This window comes from Mercenaria mercenaria, chromosome 14 (assembly GCF_021730395.1).
Source record: "Mercenaria mercenaria strain notata chromosome 14, MADL_Memer_1, whole genome shotgun sequence".
Classification (NCBI taxonomy): domain Eukaryota; kingdom Metazoa; phylum Mollusca; class Bivalvia; order Venerida; family Veneridae; genus Mercenaria; species Mercenaria mercenaria.
Window position 1 is genome coordinate 69,446,822 of NC_069374.1, and position 19,580 is coordinate 69,466,401.

General features: G+C 36.0%; 1 protein-coding gene across 8 annotated transcripts in view; it reads left to right on the forward strand.

Moving 5' to 3' along the window:
* LOC123527692 (uncharacterized) overlaps positions 1–19,580 on the forward strand; it is a 52,859-nt gene that overhangs the window by 25,187 nt on the left and 8,092 nt on the right. For 5 of the 8 annotated variants that reach the window (XM_045307309.2, XM_045307311.2, XM_045307314.2 and 2 more), the window contains exons 2-3: positions 4,076–4,215; positions 17,348–17,657. In XM_045307309.2, the coding sequence (XP_045163244.2) occupies positions 17,369–17,657 (289 nt within the window). In that variant the 5' untranslated portion in view covers positions 4,076–4,215; positions 17,348–17,368. Of the gene's footprint in view, positions 1–4,075; positions 4,216–5,329; positions 5,437–8,745; positions 8,899–17,347; positions 17,658–19,580 lie in introns of those variants that run through there. The other 3 variants (XM_045307315.2, XM_053523823.1, XM_053523824.1) reach the window with 3 other exon arrangements.

The following is a 19,580-nucleotide window of genomic DNA, read 5'->3' on the forward strand; positions in this document are numbered from 1 at the left end:
AATGCTTTGACAAATTAATGCGCGGACATGAATTAGCGCACGTGCGATAGCGCTAAAAGCGCTGTTATTAGTACACCGCTAAAATAAGTAAGCCTACAGTATATCCCCACCTGTCCTTTGATTTTTACTTATTGTACGGAAACCATAATTTAACTAAAATCATGTAATAGATCTGTATATAGATTATAGAAATAAGGTATGGTATATTTTTGCTAACTTCAAATTGAATATTTACCTAAAAAAATGTAATGTTAGGTTGGGGGTGTGGGGTGGGGGAGAGGGGATGGAGAACTTTACTTATAGGAACTTAAAATGCTGAGGTAAGAGTTTGAGCGGGTCCAAGGAACTGGAGAATGAGTCAGACTTTGGCAAATTTTATAGACCTAGTGTATTGTTTGATTAAAAGCAAAATTAATGGGTGTCTTAAACTACAGGAAGAGAATTTCTAAAACATTTTGGAAAAAAAGACCCTTAAAGAGCAAGGTTTAGAATTATTTTGGAATTAGGACACTAAAAAACAGAAGTTCCCTCTAGGCTGCTGCTTTCTTCAATACGTGCAGAAGTTTTCGATGGTTTTAAGTTTGTTATCTTAAGAAGCAGATGTTCTGAATTTACTTTTTGCAATTTTGATTCATGTAAGAAGGATTGAATATCACAAAATGATGACAGAAAATGCCAGGAATGTAACATACAGATGACTGTCTCAGAAATCGTAAATCAATGACAAATGTTGCAGATGGGATCATTATGCATGAGAATTGCAGCATTATGTAAGGTTACAGTAGTATATGTGTTAGTTTCTTGTAATAATATTATGCTGAGATGTTGGAATATGAGAGATTAAATTTAAACACACACTATTTTTTTTAGCTCACCTGAGCACAAAGTGCTCAAGGTGAGCTTTTGTGATCACCCTGTGTCCGTCGTCTGTCATCCGTTGTCAACAAATTGACTGTTAACAATCTAGAGGTCACAATTTTAGCCTAATCTTAATGAAACCTGGTCAGAATGTTACCCTCAATAATATCTTGGACGAGTTCAATTTTGGATCATCTGGGATCAAAAACAGGGTCACCAGGTCGAATCAAAGGAAAAGCTTGTTAACACTCTAAAGGCCACATTTATGGCAATATCTCTATGAAACTTGGTCAGAATGTTAATCTTGATGATCTTAAGGTCAGCTTGAAATTTGGGTCAAGTGGGATCAAAAACTAGGTCACCAAGTCAAAAATTCAAAGGAAAAGCTTGTTAACACTCTAGAGGCCACATTTATGACTGTATCTACATGAAACTTGGTCAGAATGTTAACCTTGATGATCTTTAGGTCAGATTCGAATCTGGGTTATGTGGGGTCAAAAACTAGGTCAACAGGTAAAATCAAAGGAAAAGCTAGTTAACACTCTAGAGGCTACATGTATGACCATATCTTAATGAAACTTGGTCAGAATATTAATCTTGAAGATCTTTAGGTCAAGGTCCAATCTCGTTCAGCTCGGATCAAAAACTAGGTCACTAGGTCAAATCAAAGGTTGTTAGCACTCTTAGAGACCTAATTTTAAGTTTGAAACTCATGAGAATTGATCAGAATGTTTGTCTTGATGACCTCTAGTTCAAGTTCGAATCTTGGTCATGTGGGGTCAAAACTAGGTCAACAGGTCAGATCAAAGGAAAAGCTTGTTAACACTCTGGAGGTCACATTTATGACTGTATTTTCATGAAACTTGGTCAGAATGTTAGTCTTGGTGATCTTTAGGTCAAGTTGGAATCTGGGTCATGTGGGTTCAAAAACTAGGTCACTAGGTCAGATCAAAGGTAAAGCTTGTTAACAATCTAGAAGCTACATTTATGACTGTATCTACATGAAACTTGGTCAGAATGTTAATCTTTATGATTTTTAGGTCAAGTTTGAATCTGGGTCAATTGGGGTCAGAAATTAGGTCACTAGGTCAAGTCAAAGGAAAAGCTAGTTGACACTCTAGAGGCCATATTAATTTTATGACCATATCTTAATGAAACATGGTCAGAATGTTAATCTTGATGATCTTTAGGTCAAGTTCCAATCTTGGTCAGGTGGGGTCAAAAACTAGGTCACCAGTTCAAGTTCAAATCAAATGAAAAGCTTGTTAACACTAGAGGCCTGATTTATGACCATATCTTCACGGAACTTGGTCAGAATGTTATTCTTGATGATCTATAGTTTGAATCCAGATCATGATGGGTCAAAAACTAGATCACAAGGTCAAATCAAATGAAACGATTGTTAACACTCTGGAGGCCACATTTTATGACCATATCTTCATGAAACTTGGTCAGAATGTTAGTCTTGATGGTCTTTAGGTCAAGTTGGAATCTGGGTCATGTGGGTTTAAAAACTAGGTATCCAGGTCAAATCAAAAGAAAAGCTTGTTAACTCTCTAGAGTCCACATTTTGCTAGAATAACACTCATATAAAACTCAAAACGTCACATTTTCTACTTGATCTTCATAAAACTTTGTCAAAATGCTTGTCTCTATGAAATCAAGGCCAGCTTAGATTCTAACTTATCAGGGGTTAGAATTAGGTCAGCTTGTTTTACATTTTAGATGTTTTACATAACAAGAGCCCATATTTGCTGAATGTCCAGATGATAATGAATATACTGTCCTTCCACATTTGATATTGTTGCAACTTGGGTTATCTGACACTAAAAATTGTACAGAAGTTACTATTGTTATACTCTCAGAAAATTTTGGTAGGGGGTGGGTGTGGGGGGTTCATTTAGTTGTGGCTTTGTCTGTGTGTCTGTCCGCCCTTACATTCTTGTCAAAGTTATTTCTTATTAACCACAGTCTGGAATTGAATGAAAAGTAATTAGAAGCAGAGGTCGCGAAAGCCGTCGGACCGTCGGACATTTCCGGTAAATTTTGATCCGGTCCGGCGTGATATATCAAGTTCACAAGACCGAGTGTCCGATAAAAATTGCAGGTCAGTATGATAAAATAAGAGGAAAGTCCTCCACGATTTCGCGAAAGTTTGACTTTCAGCATTAAATTGTAAAACGGAATCCCGAGAAAATGATGTCAAACTATATTTTAGTAAGCGCTTGTTTCATTGGTACTTAAAATAGAGACAGTGGAAACCCCTCACGACGTCACGACAATTCTAAGAACGCGCGTTATCATTGGATGCGTACTAATCGTGGATGGTACTCGATTTATGTACGCGGGAACCAGACGGGAATTTCCAGAAATTCCGAGGTCCTCTTTCTCTTTATATGTCAACATCAACGTGACTCGGTACAAACAATAGACTTGTGGGGTAAAAAACAGCGATGATATAGCACATGAATATGAATAAAATCTGTAAAAAAAAAGATCCTTTGGAAGTAAAGAATGCAACTAAGAAGAATAACAGCAGACTCGTTTTGACTGAGTCTGTTTGCGAGAGGTAATGAAATGTGCAACATCTCTCACGTCCCCTAGCAACGGCTTTTAAGCGGGACTCTAGATCTATTACACATATGTTGAAACGACCAGAAAATATAACAACACTGAATCCAAGTACAGGGAGACTTTTTACAGCCTGAAAACTTGATGGATGTAATTTGTGTAATGCTGTGTATAAATACCAGTTTCAAAGATCAGATATCAAATTTATTAAAAAGAATTCAGTCTGGTAAAATATTATCCGGTCCAGTAAAAAAAAAATGTTTACCGGACAGACTGTCCTGTGAATTTTCAGGGTCTTTCGTGAACACTATAGAAGCTTCACTGCAAACAGGATATGTGCATAATATCAGCCTGTTCTGGCATGATGAATTTTCACAGAGTAATGGCCCTTTAATTTTGTTATATATTGTATACTAAAAACCATTCTTTCTTTTTTTGTCCGCAGAGTTTTCAACGAGATGTTGCAGTCAGAATAAAACATATCCAAAGGAAATGTAGAGCACAAGAATAAGATCTTGTAGGATTAAATCACCCCAAAAAACATTATACTTTAATGCATATCATGAAACACCATCAGAAAGTGTCCATGGATACCCTCCCTCTCCTTGTTTAATGTTTAATAATCCATTTTACTTTTTATTTTCAGTAAGGGGTATGGGCACTGAATCACAATGACCTTCAAAGGTTTATGTTGACCTTGACATTTGGGAAAGGGTACCGACAGAGGTGCAGAAAATGAGGTCTGCCTTCATATGTCTCCTCATGGAAATTAAATTTTAACTTAAGGTAAGAAATTTATATTTACAAGGCAAACTTGTTCATGTTTTGCTTAAATGTGGGATGTACCACAAAATTTATAGTATCAAGATTTGACAGAATGATGTATAGTTGCAAACTCACCTGAGTGTCTTTAATCATCTCTTCATTGACTGCATGGCGGCCTCTGTGGCCGAGTGGTTACGGTTGCTTGTTCATTCAAGAAAGCCAGCAGATGAATTACAAAAAGTTTTTGGTTCTACCCAGGTGCCCAACAACAACACAACTTGATGGCATTCATCAAACATTGCCATTAGCTTTAGGAGGCTGGGATCTGCTACAGTCAGTAGCATTACATCATCGTGGACATCTTTGCTTTTGGTTGGTTCCTCTCATCTGAAGTGGACAGACAGAGAATTTCTCTTAAGTGGTTTCATGTTGTGCCTAAAATGGGTACATTTTCTGAATAAAACAAGTTTATGCATTTTATCTGCATTTTAACCCTTACCATGCTAAATTTCTATAATGGACTGGTCCATCTTCCAATTTGGATAGTACCATTTACGATTTGAAGGGGTGTTTACTGAAAATTTACTGACTGAAAAGCGAACAGTGCAGACCATGATCAGGCTGCACGGATGTGCAGGCTGATCTTGGTCTACACTGGTCGCAACGGCAGAATCAATTGTCTCCAGCATGGTAAGGGTTAATATAGTCATTCTGTTATTTATGATGATTATAGATCTAGAAGGATTTGAACAATTGAATATAAACAATTTTTTATCTGAGCTCCTTAGAGATTGTTGGGACTAATAAACTAAACTGAGGTTTAATAGCCAGACAAAATATGATAGGTCATCCAGGTCAGATTTGAAAATAAAGTAAACAAGGGGGTCAGGAGTTATCTCCTATGGAAAAAAACAAATCATACTTAGTTTGAAGCAAAGAGGCCAATAATGATTTTTTAAAGTCAATGTGTTAGGTATCAGTAGCATTTGACTGATACTATATTTGAGGTATGTAAACAGAAGATAGTATGCCAGATTTATCTCTAAATGAAGATAGAGGGAGATTTATCTCTCTATCAGGTGATCAATGGGGGGCACTGAAGTGATTTCATATCTCATACACTGTACATTCTGATCTAGAGATAACCTTGCTATTTGTTTTGAGATGGTAGCCCAAGGATGATATGCTGAAGCTGTGTGGAATAATTATAATATATATGTAGAAAGCATGGATAATTTAAAGGTTAGAATTTTTTTCTGGTATGTAGCGGCTCTATATTGATGTAGTCATGAGTTGTCTTCCTTGAGCCAAAAAACAAGAAAGAAGCTTGGTCGAGAAAGGGATGATACTATTAATTACTGGGTCTGTTATTGACCCCTCATGGAAATGTATGCACTCAGTCTATATAAATGGAAGGCGAGGCATTAGCCTAATCCCCATAGTTATCATCCACTGACCCTACATATTTCTGTGGAGGGACAGTAAAAACCCTAAGTCGCCATATGACCTAAAATGTGTCGGCGCGACGTTAAACCCAACAAAAACAAAAAAAAAAGTAAAAACCCTATACATGTAATTGATTTGTTTTAATGACTGCTTATTTTTATGCCCCTGAAGGGAGGCATATAGTTTTGTTAACCGTCTGTCTGTCTGTCGGTCTGTCCGCATTTTTCGTGTCCGGTCCATATCTTTGTCATTGATGGATGGATTTTCAAATAACTTGGCATGAATGTGTACCACAGTAAGACGACGTGTCGCGCGCAAGACCCAGGTCCGTAGCTCAAAGGTCAAGGTCACAGACATTAAAGGATAGTGCATTGATGGACGTGTCCGGTCCATATCTTTGTCATGGATGGATGGATTTTCAAATAACTTGGCATGAATGTGTACCACAGTAAGACGTGTCGTGCGCAAGACCCAGGTCCGTAGCTCAAAGGTCAAGGTCACACTTAGACATTAAAGGATAGTGCATTGATGGGCATGTCCGGTCCATATCTTTGTCATCGATGGATGGATTTTCAAATAACTTGGCATGAATGTGTACCACAGTAAGACGACATGTCACGCGCAAGACCCAGGTCCGTAGCTCAAAGGTCAAGGTCACACTTAGACGTTAAAGGTCATTTTTCATGATAGTGCATTGATGGGCGTGTCCGGTCCATATTTTTGTCATTCATGCGTGGATTTTTAAATAACTACGCATGAATGTGTGACACAGTAAGACGACTTATCACGCGCAAGACCCAGCTCCGTAGGTCAAAGGTCCTAAACTCTAACATCGGCCATAACTATTCATTTAAAGTGCCATCGGGGGCATGTGTCATCCTATGGAGACAGCTCTTGTTTAACCTAGAATGATAAGAAAATCTACTGACCCAATGATCACAGAAATATAGCAAGTCACCATCTGACAATCTTTAAAACCAGTGAGAACGGTAGAATCATATGGGAGGTAAAACAGTATACCCATATTACCAATCTTTAAACCACTACCCTGCTAAATTTCTATAATGAACTTGTCCATCTTTCAATTTGAACAGTACCATTATCTGTTAATAGGGGTGCTTACCAAAAAGATACTGTGACTGAATGGCAAACAGTGCAGATCATGATCAGACTACATGGATGTGCAGACTGATCATGATCTTCACTGGTCACAAAGGCTGCTAATCAATTGTGTCCAGCATGATAAGGGTTAAAATAAGAGAACACTGTTGTAATACTTTTTGTCTATGAAAGATATAAAGATATGTGTTTTGATGAAACATGTACAGGTGATGTCATATTTAACAATGTGAATGAGTGAGTATTCAGTCATGTCCATAAGAGACAGCTTTTTGTAACATGCAGCATTGAAAATTTCAAAATTAGTGACTATATAGTTTAGACAAAAGCCAGTTTTATTGCAGTTATCAGCTGTCCATGAAAGGGCACTGCATTGTATAACCATAAAGACTGCATTGATTAGATTATAAATTGACTAATAATAATATAAATGGTCATAAAGGACCATCGAGGTACAGTGTAACATGAACATTCCATTTCTATAGCATATTCTGATTCAGCTCTTTCCGCTGATCAATTCATGCACCTACAAACCCCAACTACATAACTTACTAAGTGTATGTCCTTAAAAAGGCTTGGCAAAAATCGTATGAATAAATTGGTTATTCGACATTGTTCTTTACAATACCACAATATATTTGGACAAATATCTGTTCAAAAAAGACTTGTATGATGAAACAGTTGGGGAGTCGAGTATGTTTGATTTTCACGGGTAGGTTAATTGTGTTACCGCAATCGAATGTTTTTTTTTTAATGATAGCCCTTTTTAGATAATCAATTTATTTTGTCCTTACTAATTTCTCAGTCCAAAAGGGCAGATGGACAAGATTTCCCTTATAATGTTTATTGATGTTGATACTCATTCGGATACATTTATAACTCTTCAGCTTTTATTGTTTACTAAAGATTTGATTCAAAGTACGTCCAATACGGAAATATATTGGATGGTCACATGGTAACTAAACGTGAACTGCTGATTACATGAGAAAAATACAAGAAGGGTTGTTTATTAGCATAGATACAGTACTGATAATATAAAGTGACATATCCTCCATCAGTAACTGCCTAATTAAGCATGATTAGATATTATTGTTTAATTCTGACACAGTCATTATTGTTCATTAGTGTATCAAGATATAATGTTGTAAATGAAGATACATGATCTTATTGATAATATATTGGTAAGCCATGTTGTACCATAATTGCTCAGCAATGTGTCTAGAGCCCTCTTGTATTGTATGTTTGGTGAAAACACATGGAAGAAATCCCTTGTCATTTTTTAAGGAAAATTCTAGCATAAAATTTTTGTCATTTTCAGTGGGTGAAGAGGAGAGTAAACATGCCTTAATAGAGATTCTGGTGCTCATGCACTTTACATACGGGCATTCCATGACAAAGCATAAAAATGTAATTTACAGCCCCATAGGGATAATTCAAATAGAAATGCTTACATTCCTGTTCATTTCATGGACATTTTATAATATTGATGGACTGTGTATTTTTTTTTTACTGTAAACATATGTTCATGATATAACATTTGCAATAATGCAGAAAATTTACATGCTTCTTGCATTTTTACCAACATCTAGCTTTTATTTTAACCCACTTTGTCATTTTTCAGTGTCATATATAACTGTATGCCAAACTTGATGGAAATCAACTTGGTGGAAAACTTTCACTGAAACTGTGGATGTCAGTTAAGTTTTCAACATGGAATCTGAATAACATATTTACTATAAATAATTAGCACAAATACTTAGGTGATCAAGTTATACTAAGCACAGGAAACATTTTTGTTCAGATCAGTTTTACAGCTGATGGTAACATAAACATTTATAGACATCTGTACAAAATATTTTACAACCTTTTTAAACTGTAAGACGTTCATTGAATGCTGACCTGAACGATATGACCTTTTACTGTCACAATAGAGTGAAAGTTAGTACTGCGGTCTTGGTATATCGATGTAATCTCAACCGGTCTTTGTTTTCAATAGGAGATATTGTTTATGTGCATGTTGTGTACATGTTTCGGATATGCAGTACATGCAATACGACTCTTTTTTTCCGTTTGAAGTTCAGTGTGAGATGGTGTTTAAGTTGCGAATTGTAGTTCTCCATAAAGCATGATATACTGCAGGTATGTTTATTTAACATGTGATTTATAGGCTTGAGATTAATACATTTTGCTATCATTTGCTGTATCATTAGGTTTTGTTAAATTTGTCTGTTGGTCTCTACCCTAATCTCCAAGATATAATATTATAAGAACAGAATTTTAAATAAAATTTTTATTCCAGTTATTTTTTCACACTTTTAATTTATGTTTAAAATATTTTATATTCGTAAAAATAATGTACTGCAAAAACATGTTCTAACTAAAATAATCAATGTCATTGTCTATCATCTGATTAACCATTGTTGAGAGAACATTATGCGTAGAATTGAACCACTTTGGCATTTGCCAGAATGGTTAAATATCCAAGCAACTGAAGGATGAACCATGCTTAATCAGACATTGAACCACACTAACACCTTGTTTATTTTCATTCTAACTTGCTCATTAACATTTAAATTTTGATTAACTATTAAAAACAAAACAAAATGACTACCTTAGAAACTTTAGTCATTAATTATGTAATGGACTTGATTGATAAACTTCTGCTGTAACTGTCTCAATAAATATTAATAATTTAAATGTCACCGAATGTCATTAAAACAAAACAAAAAATCAACAGCCTTAATTTTAAATACCATTAGTTCATATTTGAATTAAATTATTTTTTTGCATGTTTCCGGAGCATCTTAATAATTTCTTGTAAGTTAAAGAAATGGCGAGAGACAGCACTGTAAATATGCACACCAACAAACTTGATCTGTTGGGGATTTATCAAACTTTATTTGTCAAAGTGTGAAAACAAATTGTTTTTGCTGAATATTTATTATTGACCTTTACATTTGGGACATAGACAGTTAATTAGTGTCATCAATGCTAGGGGCAATTTGTGAAGTATGCTATAATTGAACAAGGTGTTAAAACTACAAAACTGATTGAAGGCACTTGGTCTAAATTAATGAAAAGGAAAAATATGTAAAGTGGACTTGATTTCAACTCTGTAATACCAGTGCTACCTTAAAGCAAGGAAAATTGTAAGTGATATTTTTCATTATAACAATGATGAAAATTTAAACACTGGGAGCACCTTGTCGGTTAGGAAATGAAAATTGGTTTATTATTAGATTAGAAGCATTAAATCAAATATTTTGGAGCAATAATTTCAATTTCATTACCATTACAGTGCTACGGAGGATTTTGTGTGTTAATGTGCGTTAAGTATAGATATTTATAATTAACCCTTAGCCTGCTAAATTTCTAAAATGGACTGGTCCATCATTCAATTTGGGCAATACCATTTATTATTTTAAGGAGTGTTCACTGAAAATTTACTGACTGAATAGCAAACAGTACAGACCATGATCAGCCTGCACATCTTGGACTGCACTGGTCGCAAAGGCAAACTCACTTGCCGCCAGCAGGCTAAAGGTTAAGGAAGTTTACCTCGGGTAAAGGCTGTTACAAACATTTTTGGAATTTTTATTGTAAAAATTAATAAAAACAACTTATTCTCATGTGTATCTATAACATGTTGAGTCTGTCAGATCAAAGGAAAAGCTTGTTAACACTGTAGAGTCCACAGTTTAAGTTTGAAACTCATGAGAATTGGTCAGAATGTTTGTCTTGATGACCTAGGTCAAGCTCGAATCTGGGTCATGTGGGGTCAAAAACTAGGTCACCCAGTTAAATCAAAGGAAAAGCTTAACACTGTAGAGGCCACATTAATGAGCCTATCTTCATGAAACTTGGTCAAAATATTTATCTTAATGATCTTTAGGCAAAGTTTGAAACTGGGTCATGTGGGGACAAAAACTGGGTCACTAGACCAGATCAGATGAAAATCTTGTTGACACTCTAGAGACCACATTTTAAGTTTGAAACTCTGGAGAATTGGTCAGAATGTCTTCATGACCTCAAGGTCAAGATAGAATCTGGGTCATATGGGGTCAAAAACTAGGTTGTTTGACCAAAAATCAAAGACAAACCTTGTGTATGCAATAGGGGCTGTATTTTACACTGGATCTTCATGAAATTTGATCAGAATGTTTGTCTTGATGAAAGCTAGGTGAAGTTTGAATATGGGTCATTTAGGGTCAAAAAGTAGGTCACCCATTCAATTCAAAGAAAAACATTGTGTATGCAATAGGGGCTGCATTTTTACTGGGTCTTCATGAAATTTGATCAGAATGTTTGTCTTGATGAAATCTAGGTCAAGTTCGAATATATGGGTCATCTTTGTTCAAAAACTAGGTCACCTGGTCGAATCAAAGAAAAACCTTGTTTATGCAATAGGGGCTGCAATTTTCACTGAATCTTCATGAAATTTGATCAGAATGTTTGTCATGATGAAAATCTAGGTCACATTCGAATATGGATCTTCTGGGATCAAAAACTAGGTCAACTGGTCTAATCAAAGAAAAACCTTGTTTATGCAATAGGGGCTGCAATTTTCACTGAATCCTCATGAAATTTGATCAGAATGTTTGTCTTGATGACAAAGAAAAACCTTGTTTCTGCAATAGGGGCTGCAGTTTTCACTTAATCTTCATGAAATTTGATCAGAATGTTTGTCATGATGAAAATCTTGGTCACATTCGAATATGGATCATCTGGGGTCAAAAACTAGGTCTAAACAAAGAAAAACCTTGTTTATGCAATAGGGGCTGCAATTTTCACTGAATCCTCATGAAACTTGATCAGAATGTTTGTCATGATAAAAATCTAGGTCAAATTCGAATATGGGGCATCTGGGGTCAAAAACTAGGTCAACTGGTCTAATCAAAGAAAAACCTTGTGTATGCAATAGGGGCTGCATTTTTCACTGGATATTCATGGAATTTGATCAGAATGTTTGTCATGATGAAAATCTAGGTCAGATTTGAATATAGGTCGTCTGGGGTCAAAAACAAGGTCACTGTCATATCAAAGAAAAACTTGGTGTGTGCAATAGGGGTTGCATTTTTCATCTGATGTGCAAGAAACTTGGTCAGAATGATTGTCTCCATGGACGAATTTGAAACTGGGTGGTCACTAAGTCAAACATGTTTACACTGTTATGGTGTGTTACTCAGGTGAGCAACCTAGGGCCATCTTGGCCCTCTTGTTTTCTGGAGTTACGGCCGTTCTTGGGTTCTGAAATATTACAACTACATCAGAACATTGTGTTATCAACTCATCTTACAGTTTGGTTCCCCTTTGGTTATGCCTCCTCAATGTTATGGACCTTTGTGACAAGTTGGGTAAAGCATTTTTTTTTTCTATAGAATATTTTTAGCCTTCTCAATGTTATAGATCACATGATGCCTCTTTGAAAACAGCTGTCTTCAGCAGAATATATGAAACAATGCTCAACCACAAAATGAGTTGGGAATTCTTACAACTTTTATTGGAAGGAAGGATTTGAGCAGCGCTATAATCTAGTTAGCTGAAGTTGCTATACACTGTATAAACTGTTTTTAATGCTGTAAACAAATGTAAGCTGTGTTTTCTATTGCAGCTGATAAGTTAAATTGCAGATGTGCAGACAGACAGATATGTTGTTAATTATTGCAGCAACCACTTGTTTGTGCAGTAGTCTGGTTTCAAACAGTGGAAAAAAATTAATGGAATAGACCTGTTTTTAAATGTAGTAATATATCTGTTAAATTGTTTGCAGAGAGAAAACTGACTCTAAGGATGCAACGAAAATCTAATAAAAGTTTGCCTAATCATCTGAGGCTTTGGGTCAAGGTCATCATTACTAAAAATAGAACAACCATGTCGACTCAACTTTGTAACTCCAGTAAGGATAAAGCGGATCAGATGAAACAGGAAATGTGACAGTGTTCTTACTTTAATTGTTTGAAGTCAAGAATGAAAGTGCTCTTAACCTTCACCCTGCTAAATTTCTAAAATGGACTGGTCCATCTTTCAAATTGGGCAGTACCACTTGTTTATCAAAGGGGTATTCACTGAAAATTTACTGATTAGCGAGATGTGCAGGCTGACCTTGGTCTGTACTGGTCCTTGCAATGGCAAAACCACTTGCCGCCAGCAGGCTAAAGGTTAAAGATTTAAAAATTCTTTAAATATGAAATTGTAAGCATTTTCATCTGTTTCAGGAAATACAGGGAAATAACATCCTAAAAATTTGAAAATGAATAAGAAATGAATTTCTAGTAATTTATTGAGGTTTATAGCATGTCAGCATGTCAACAAACATATGGCAGTATATGAAGAACAAAAGACATGTTCTTTGTCTGTGTGGAATGTCTCGCAGACTGGAAGACAATCAGGAACTATTGCTTATGTTTTTTGTTAATGTGTGAGATATAGCAGGAATTAATGGCTTGGCATGCCTTATCTTGTGTGTGTGGCAGAATATACCAGTGATAACTCTCAGTCCTGGCAGTCTGTGGCAGGAATATAACAGCCAAATATCTGGGTAGACTTCTCATGCAATTTCAAAGGCTGCTAATTGAGGAGACTGTTCTGGCTTTGAGTGTTTGTGACTAACTTGGAAGTAGAAAATGCAATAGTGTAAAATAAACAGAAACATGCATTAGATGCTTATGAGAACCTATGATTTGTTACAATTGTTTGATTTATATTCATCCCTTATAATCTAAATATAGATTTCTCGTAACTGTCAGTTTAAATGCCAGATTTGCTTCTGAAGTCAAACAGATTTTTTGCCCCTACTTTTGAAATAATTTTGATGAAAGTCCAGTAATTGTACGTCAAGTATATAAATCCAATAGAGCGTTCTAATTAGACTGGCCACTAAACTAACAATGAAAAATTTGTCACAAAATTTCAACGCCTGTAATTTTGTCGAGCTCGCTTGCAGAAGCGAAGTCATAGTTGTCAGAATGGCGGTTCGGTGTATGTGCGTGCCTGCATCCATCTGTGCGTTCGGATTTGTTTGTCTGGACCACAAGTTTGACATGCATGAAGCTGTCTTGTTTATTTGGCATGAATGTTAACCTCAGTGAGACAAAGTGACATGCGCAAACTCTAGGTTCCTATCTCAAAGGTCAAGGTCATAGTTGGAGGTCAAAGGTTATGTCAGATCTTGTCTGGCCCATAACTTTGACATGCATTGAGGAATCTTGTTTATATTTGGCATGAATGTTTAACTCAGTGAGACAGACTCTATCTCAAAGATCAAGGTCACAGTTAGGGGTCAAAGGGCGGGCTCGACATGTTGCATCTAGTTTTAAGCTCATCTGATTTTTTGAAAAAAAAATGATGAGTTATTGTCATCACTTGAGCGGTTGTCGGCGTCGGCGTTGCCTGGTTAAGTTTTATGTTTAGGTCAGCTTTTCTCCTAAACTATGAAAGCTATTGCTTTGAAACTTGGGATACTTGTTCACCATCATAAGCTGACCCTGTATAGCAAGAAACATAACTCCATCTTGCTTTTTGCAAGATTTATGGCCCCTTTTGTACTTAGAAAATATCGGATTTCTTGGTCAAGTTTTATGTTTAGGTCAACTTTTCTCCTAAACTATCAAAGCTATTGCTTTGAAGCCTGGAATACTTGTTCACCATCATAAGCAGACCCTGTACATCAAGAAACATAACTCCATCTTGCTTTTTGCAAGAATTATTGCTCCTTTTGGACTTAGAAAATCAGTTTTCTTGGTTAAGTTTTATGTTTAGGTCAGCTTTTATCCTAAACTATCAAAGCTGTTGCTTTAAAATTTGCAACACTTTTTCACCATCATAAGCTGACCCTGTACAGCAAGAAATGTAACTCCATCCTGCTTTTTGCAAGATTTATGGCCCCTTTTGGACTTAGAAAATATCAGATTTCTTGGTTAAGTTTTATGTTTAGGTCAACTTTTTCTTTTAAGCTATCAAAGCTATTGCTTTGAAACTTGCAACACTTGTTCACCATCATAAGCTGACCCTGTACAGCAAGCAACATAACTCCATCCTGCTTTTTGCAATAATTATTGCCCCTTTTGGACTTAGAAAATCATTTTCTTGGTTGAGTATTATGTTTAAGTCAACTTTTCTCATAAACTATCAAAGCTATTACTTTAAAACTTGCAACAGTTTTTCACCATCATAAGTGGACACTGTACATCAAGAAACAACTCTATCCTGCTTTTTGCAAGAATGATGGCCCTTTTTAGACTTAGAAAATCATGGGTAGGACAATATTTCTATTATACAAAAAAAAAACAGATGAGCGTCAGCACCCGCAAGGCCGTGCTCTTGTTTTTTATGCTCCCGGCATCTACTGATGCGGGAGGCATAATGTGATTCACTGTGATTGTCCTGTCCGTCCATCCATATGAGGTTGGGACCGTTTCGTCTAGCATCAATACCCCTTACTAGAATGACTTGATACTAATGCAGATGTAATCTGTGAGCATTCCTCATCTTCAGACATCACCTGACCTCAGTTTGACTTTGACCTTGACCTCATTTTGGACTTAGGTTGCTTTATATGGGCCATCTCTTGGTTAACCAAATGGGACCGTTTTGTCTAGCATCAATACCACTTACAAGAATGGATTGATACTAATACAGATGTAACCTGTGACCATTCCTCAACTTCAAACATCACCTGACCTCAGTTTGACCTTGACCTCATTTTGGACTTAGATTGCTTTATATGGGCCATCTCTCGGTTAACCAAATGGGACCGTTTCGTCTAGCATCAATACCGCTTACAAGAATGAGTTAATACTAATACAGATGTAACCTGTGACCATTCCTCATCTTCAAACATCACCTGACCTCCGTTTGACCTTGACCTCGTTTTGGACTTAGGTTGCTTTGTATCAACAAGGATGCCACCGGGGGCATCAAGCGTTCATTGAACACAGCTCCTTGTTTTATGTGATAGTGACAAATGCTAGTCTATTTTAGAACTGATTGTAATATTACCATTATGATATTGGACAATGGATATAGACTGGCTGTATTCACAGTTTTACAAATAGAAATTTGAAAAATTATAAATCATAGTCTAGGAACTAGTCTACAGTCTAACAGAGTTGTTTCAGATTGTTTCTTTTCCATGCAAATGCTGTGGGTTCAGACTTTTAAAGTACGTTTCATGTAAGATAAAATTGTTTGAAAAATTTTACTGAAATGTCAGAATGTTAAATTCTATCAAAGACATTGGAAAAATAACCAGGATTGCACCAACAAGTGTCTGCCAATTAATCAGGGCAAAAAATGGTCCTGTAATTTTACTTGATAATATTTCAACAGCTTATTTATCACATTTTACCATCTGTTTTATCAAGTAGCATGTACCTCATGATGCCTATAATGTGGTAATATTTATAGATTCTGAGAAACATATGTTTTTATCAGATTATAGTTTGTTTTTCTGTCTCTTCTGAAAGATCTGATAGAAATCGTAGTATTGAAAATAAAGATAGTATCTTACAAATTGTAGAAAAAAAGGTAATAATTTGGCTATGAGTGTTGGAAGAACGAATGTTTGTGGCTTTTATTTGTACAGTTACGTATGTTACAATTTTTTTAATGTAGTGCTAGTTTTTTCCCCAAATACATACCTGAAATAAACAGCAGGGGAGATATTATTATTTATTATTTTCATGTGTGCCAGCAAGGAATTATTAGGAATGGTAATAGATTCTTGCTAATTGAAGGGAGATAAAATATATCTGCTGATGGTATGGTGGTAATAGGTTTGAGTGTTACAAGTTAACATGTGGACTATTTTGGTTTATATTGCACATGTTCAGGAAAATGAGATTTCATTGATGGAATAACAAGCATTATTAGAGGGATATAGTTAGATTAAAAGTGTGCTGATGAGCAAATTGTTGGCTTCTGTGCCTGTTTTATCTATGTTCATGCCACTTTGCAGCTGTAATTATTTTTGCTAATTTATCATAAAAAGACAGTCGGGTATGGTATGGAAAGTGGTACTGTACTACCAGGGTAAATTGTGAGATAGGGAATGGTACTGTTCTATGAAGTGAAATTGAATTATTTCTGCAGTAATTGTCACTCCATTATGTAGATAATTTGTAAACAGGTACTTACTGTACAGCTATACAGTAGCTGATGCTAGTATATATTTCATTATTAGTTTTGGCTGTGCATGTAATCAATAATTTGTGCAGGATGTTTCTGCTTTATTACTGTAACTGCAAGATTCTGTACCTGTTTTGTTGAATGATTTTGTTTATCTCTTAAAGGAATATGAAACATGTTCATTTCTTTAATATCTGACACAAGCTTACTTGATCAATAGCTTGTGGTTGCAATGCATGGGGAAGGAAAATTACTTTGGGAACATTTTGGCTTACAGTAGTATGTCTAAAGTCATTGCCCTTCACCTGTGATTCAAGTGGAGAAGTTGTCAGTTTCCTTGATGATTTTCATTTTTTATTTGCATGCAATCTTAGAAAATGCCTTCTTTATAAGAATTTCTAAAATCAGCATTTAAAAGGAACTTGTTAGATCTAATACTTATATTTAAAATGTGTCTTTTCAGATGACGCTTTAGCTGGTAACCATGGCAATTCAACGAGAACTGAGTAACCAGGAAGAGCTGGTTCACCAGTTAGACCCAGAACCAGTCTTCGATTACCTGTTGCAACACAGAGCACTTGACCAGTCTACTGTGGAAGTGATCAGGGGTGAAGAAAAGCTTGCTGACAGGAACATCAAGCTTCTACAGCACCTAGAGGAACTGGGAAATCCAGCTGTAGAGTTATTTATAAATGCATTACGCCAGTCAGGTCAGCTGCACCTGGCAAGCTCCCTGGATGTTGAGCATAGGATCAAACCTGTGTATGGGAAAGGTAAAAAAAATTTCATAATCATATAAAAAACACTCTCTGGCTATACATATAATGGTTTTAGCCTTCAGAAAAGTCAGAAACGGGTGTAATTAAAGCCATAGTGGAAGTTGACACTTACAGGTTCTGCTTTGTGTTTTGAGTGGTTAAGTGGTTAACTTCCACACTTGCCCATCAACTCGGTGGGTTTAAGCCATGCTGAAGTCATAATGAAGAAGCCATCCAGCTGACTTTCGTAAAGTTGGTGGTCTCTACCAACCTGTGCCTAAAATGATACAGGGGCACCTTCATTAAAAGCTGGAAAGTTATCATATGACCAGAACTGTGTCACTGTGACTTTACACTCAAAGAGACATGTATGCAAAGTATACCAAAACCATCCCATAAAACAAACACCTGTGGGAAGACAAAAAAGTTCATTTGCTAAGAATTTAATAAAAATTAAATGAAAATATCTACTTTTCGTAAAGTTTGTTTAGAGGTGTTTGAATTTTCCAGGTTTGTTAAAGATATACAGTATACCTTTAGAACCTCATACTAACATTACATAAATGATAGCCTTAAAATACATCGTTAACTTTGCAGTTCCAGCACAACACCACCTTTTTTGTACCCCCGGACAACAAAGTTGTAAGGGGGGGTATACTGGTTTCAGGTTGTCTGTCTGTCTGTCCGTCCGTCCGTCTGGCCGTCTGTCCGTAGACGCAATCTTGTGCACACCATCTCTCCTTATCCCCTTGACAGAATTTAATGAAACTTCACACAAGTGATCAGTACCAACAGTAGTTGTGCATTGGGCATGTTAGGTTCTTTTAGAAAAAGAATTTGCAGAGTTATGGGACTTTGTTTTTTTGTTACTATACTATATACATAGACACAATCTTGTGCGCACCATCTCTCCTCATCCCCGTGACACAATTTAATGAAACTTCACACAAGTGATCAGTACCAACAGTAGTTGTGCATGGGGCATGTTAGGTTCTTTTAGAAAAAAAATTTGCAGAGTTATGGGACTTTGTTTTTTTGTTACTATACTATATACATAGACACAATCTTGTGTGCACCATCTCTCCTCATCCCCTTGACAAAATTTAATGAAACTTCACACAAGTGATCAGTAACAACAGTAGTTGTGCATGGGGCATGTTAGGTTCTTTCAGAAAAAAAATTTGCAGAGTTATGGGACTGTTTGTTTTGTTACTATACTATATACATAGACACAATCTTGTGTGCACCATCTCTCCTCATCCCCTTGACACAATTTAATGAAACTTCACACAAGTGATCAGTAACAACAGTAGTTGTGCATGGGGCATGTTAGGTTCTTTCAGCGACAAAAATTGCAGAGTTATGGGACTTTGTTTCTTGTTAACATACTATGTACATACAGTCTGCATATGCAAACTTGTGCGTGCCTGATCTACCAAACCCTTACACACAATTTAATGAAACTTCACACAAGTGATCAGTACCAACCCTAGTTGTGCATGGTGCATGTTACATTCTTTTAGATAAATATTCTGCATAGTTATGGGACTTTGTTTTTTGTTACTATGCTGTATACATACAGTCTATATACATACAGTCCACATAATTATGCAATCTTGTGTGTGTCAAATTGCAATGTACACTACTGTGTCAGTGCATGCGGGGGGTACATTCATCACCTTTAGTGATAGCTCTAGTTATTTGAGACCAGTACTGGATATTCCAAGAATAATGCTGGAAGCATAGAAATATCTTCATATTTTAGATACCAGTAAAATCAATTCCAGGAAGTGCAAACTAAAACTGATGTGGAGTAATTTGTACAAACAGATTATTGGATGGCTCTAGAACCCTATGTTTTATGTATGATAAAATATTTACCATTAAATTTATACCCTTCACTAGGGGGCGAGTGTAAAAGTTTGTTGGACTTTGTGT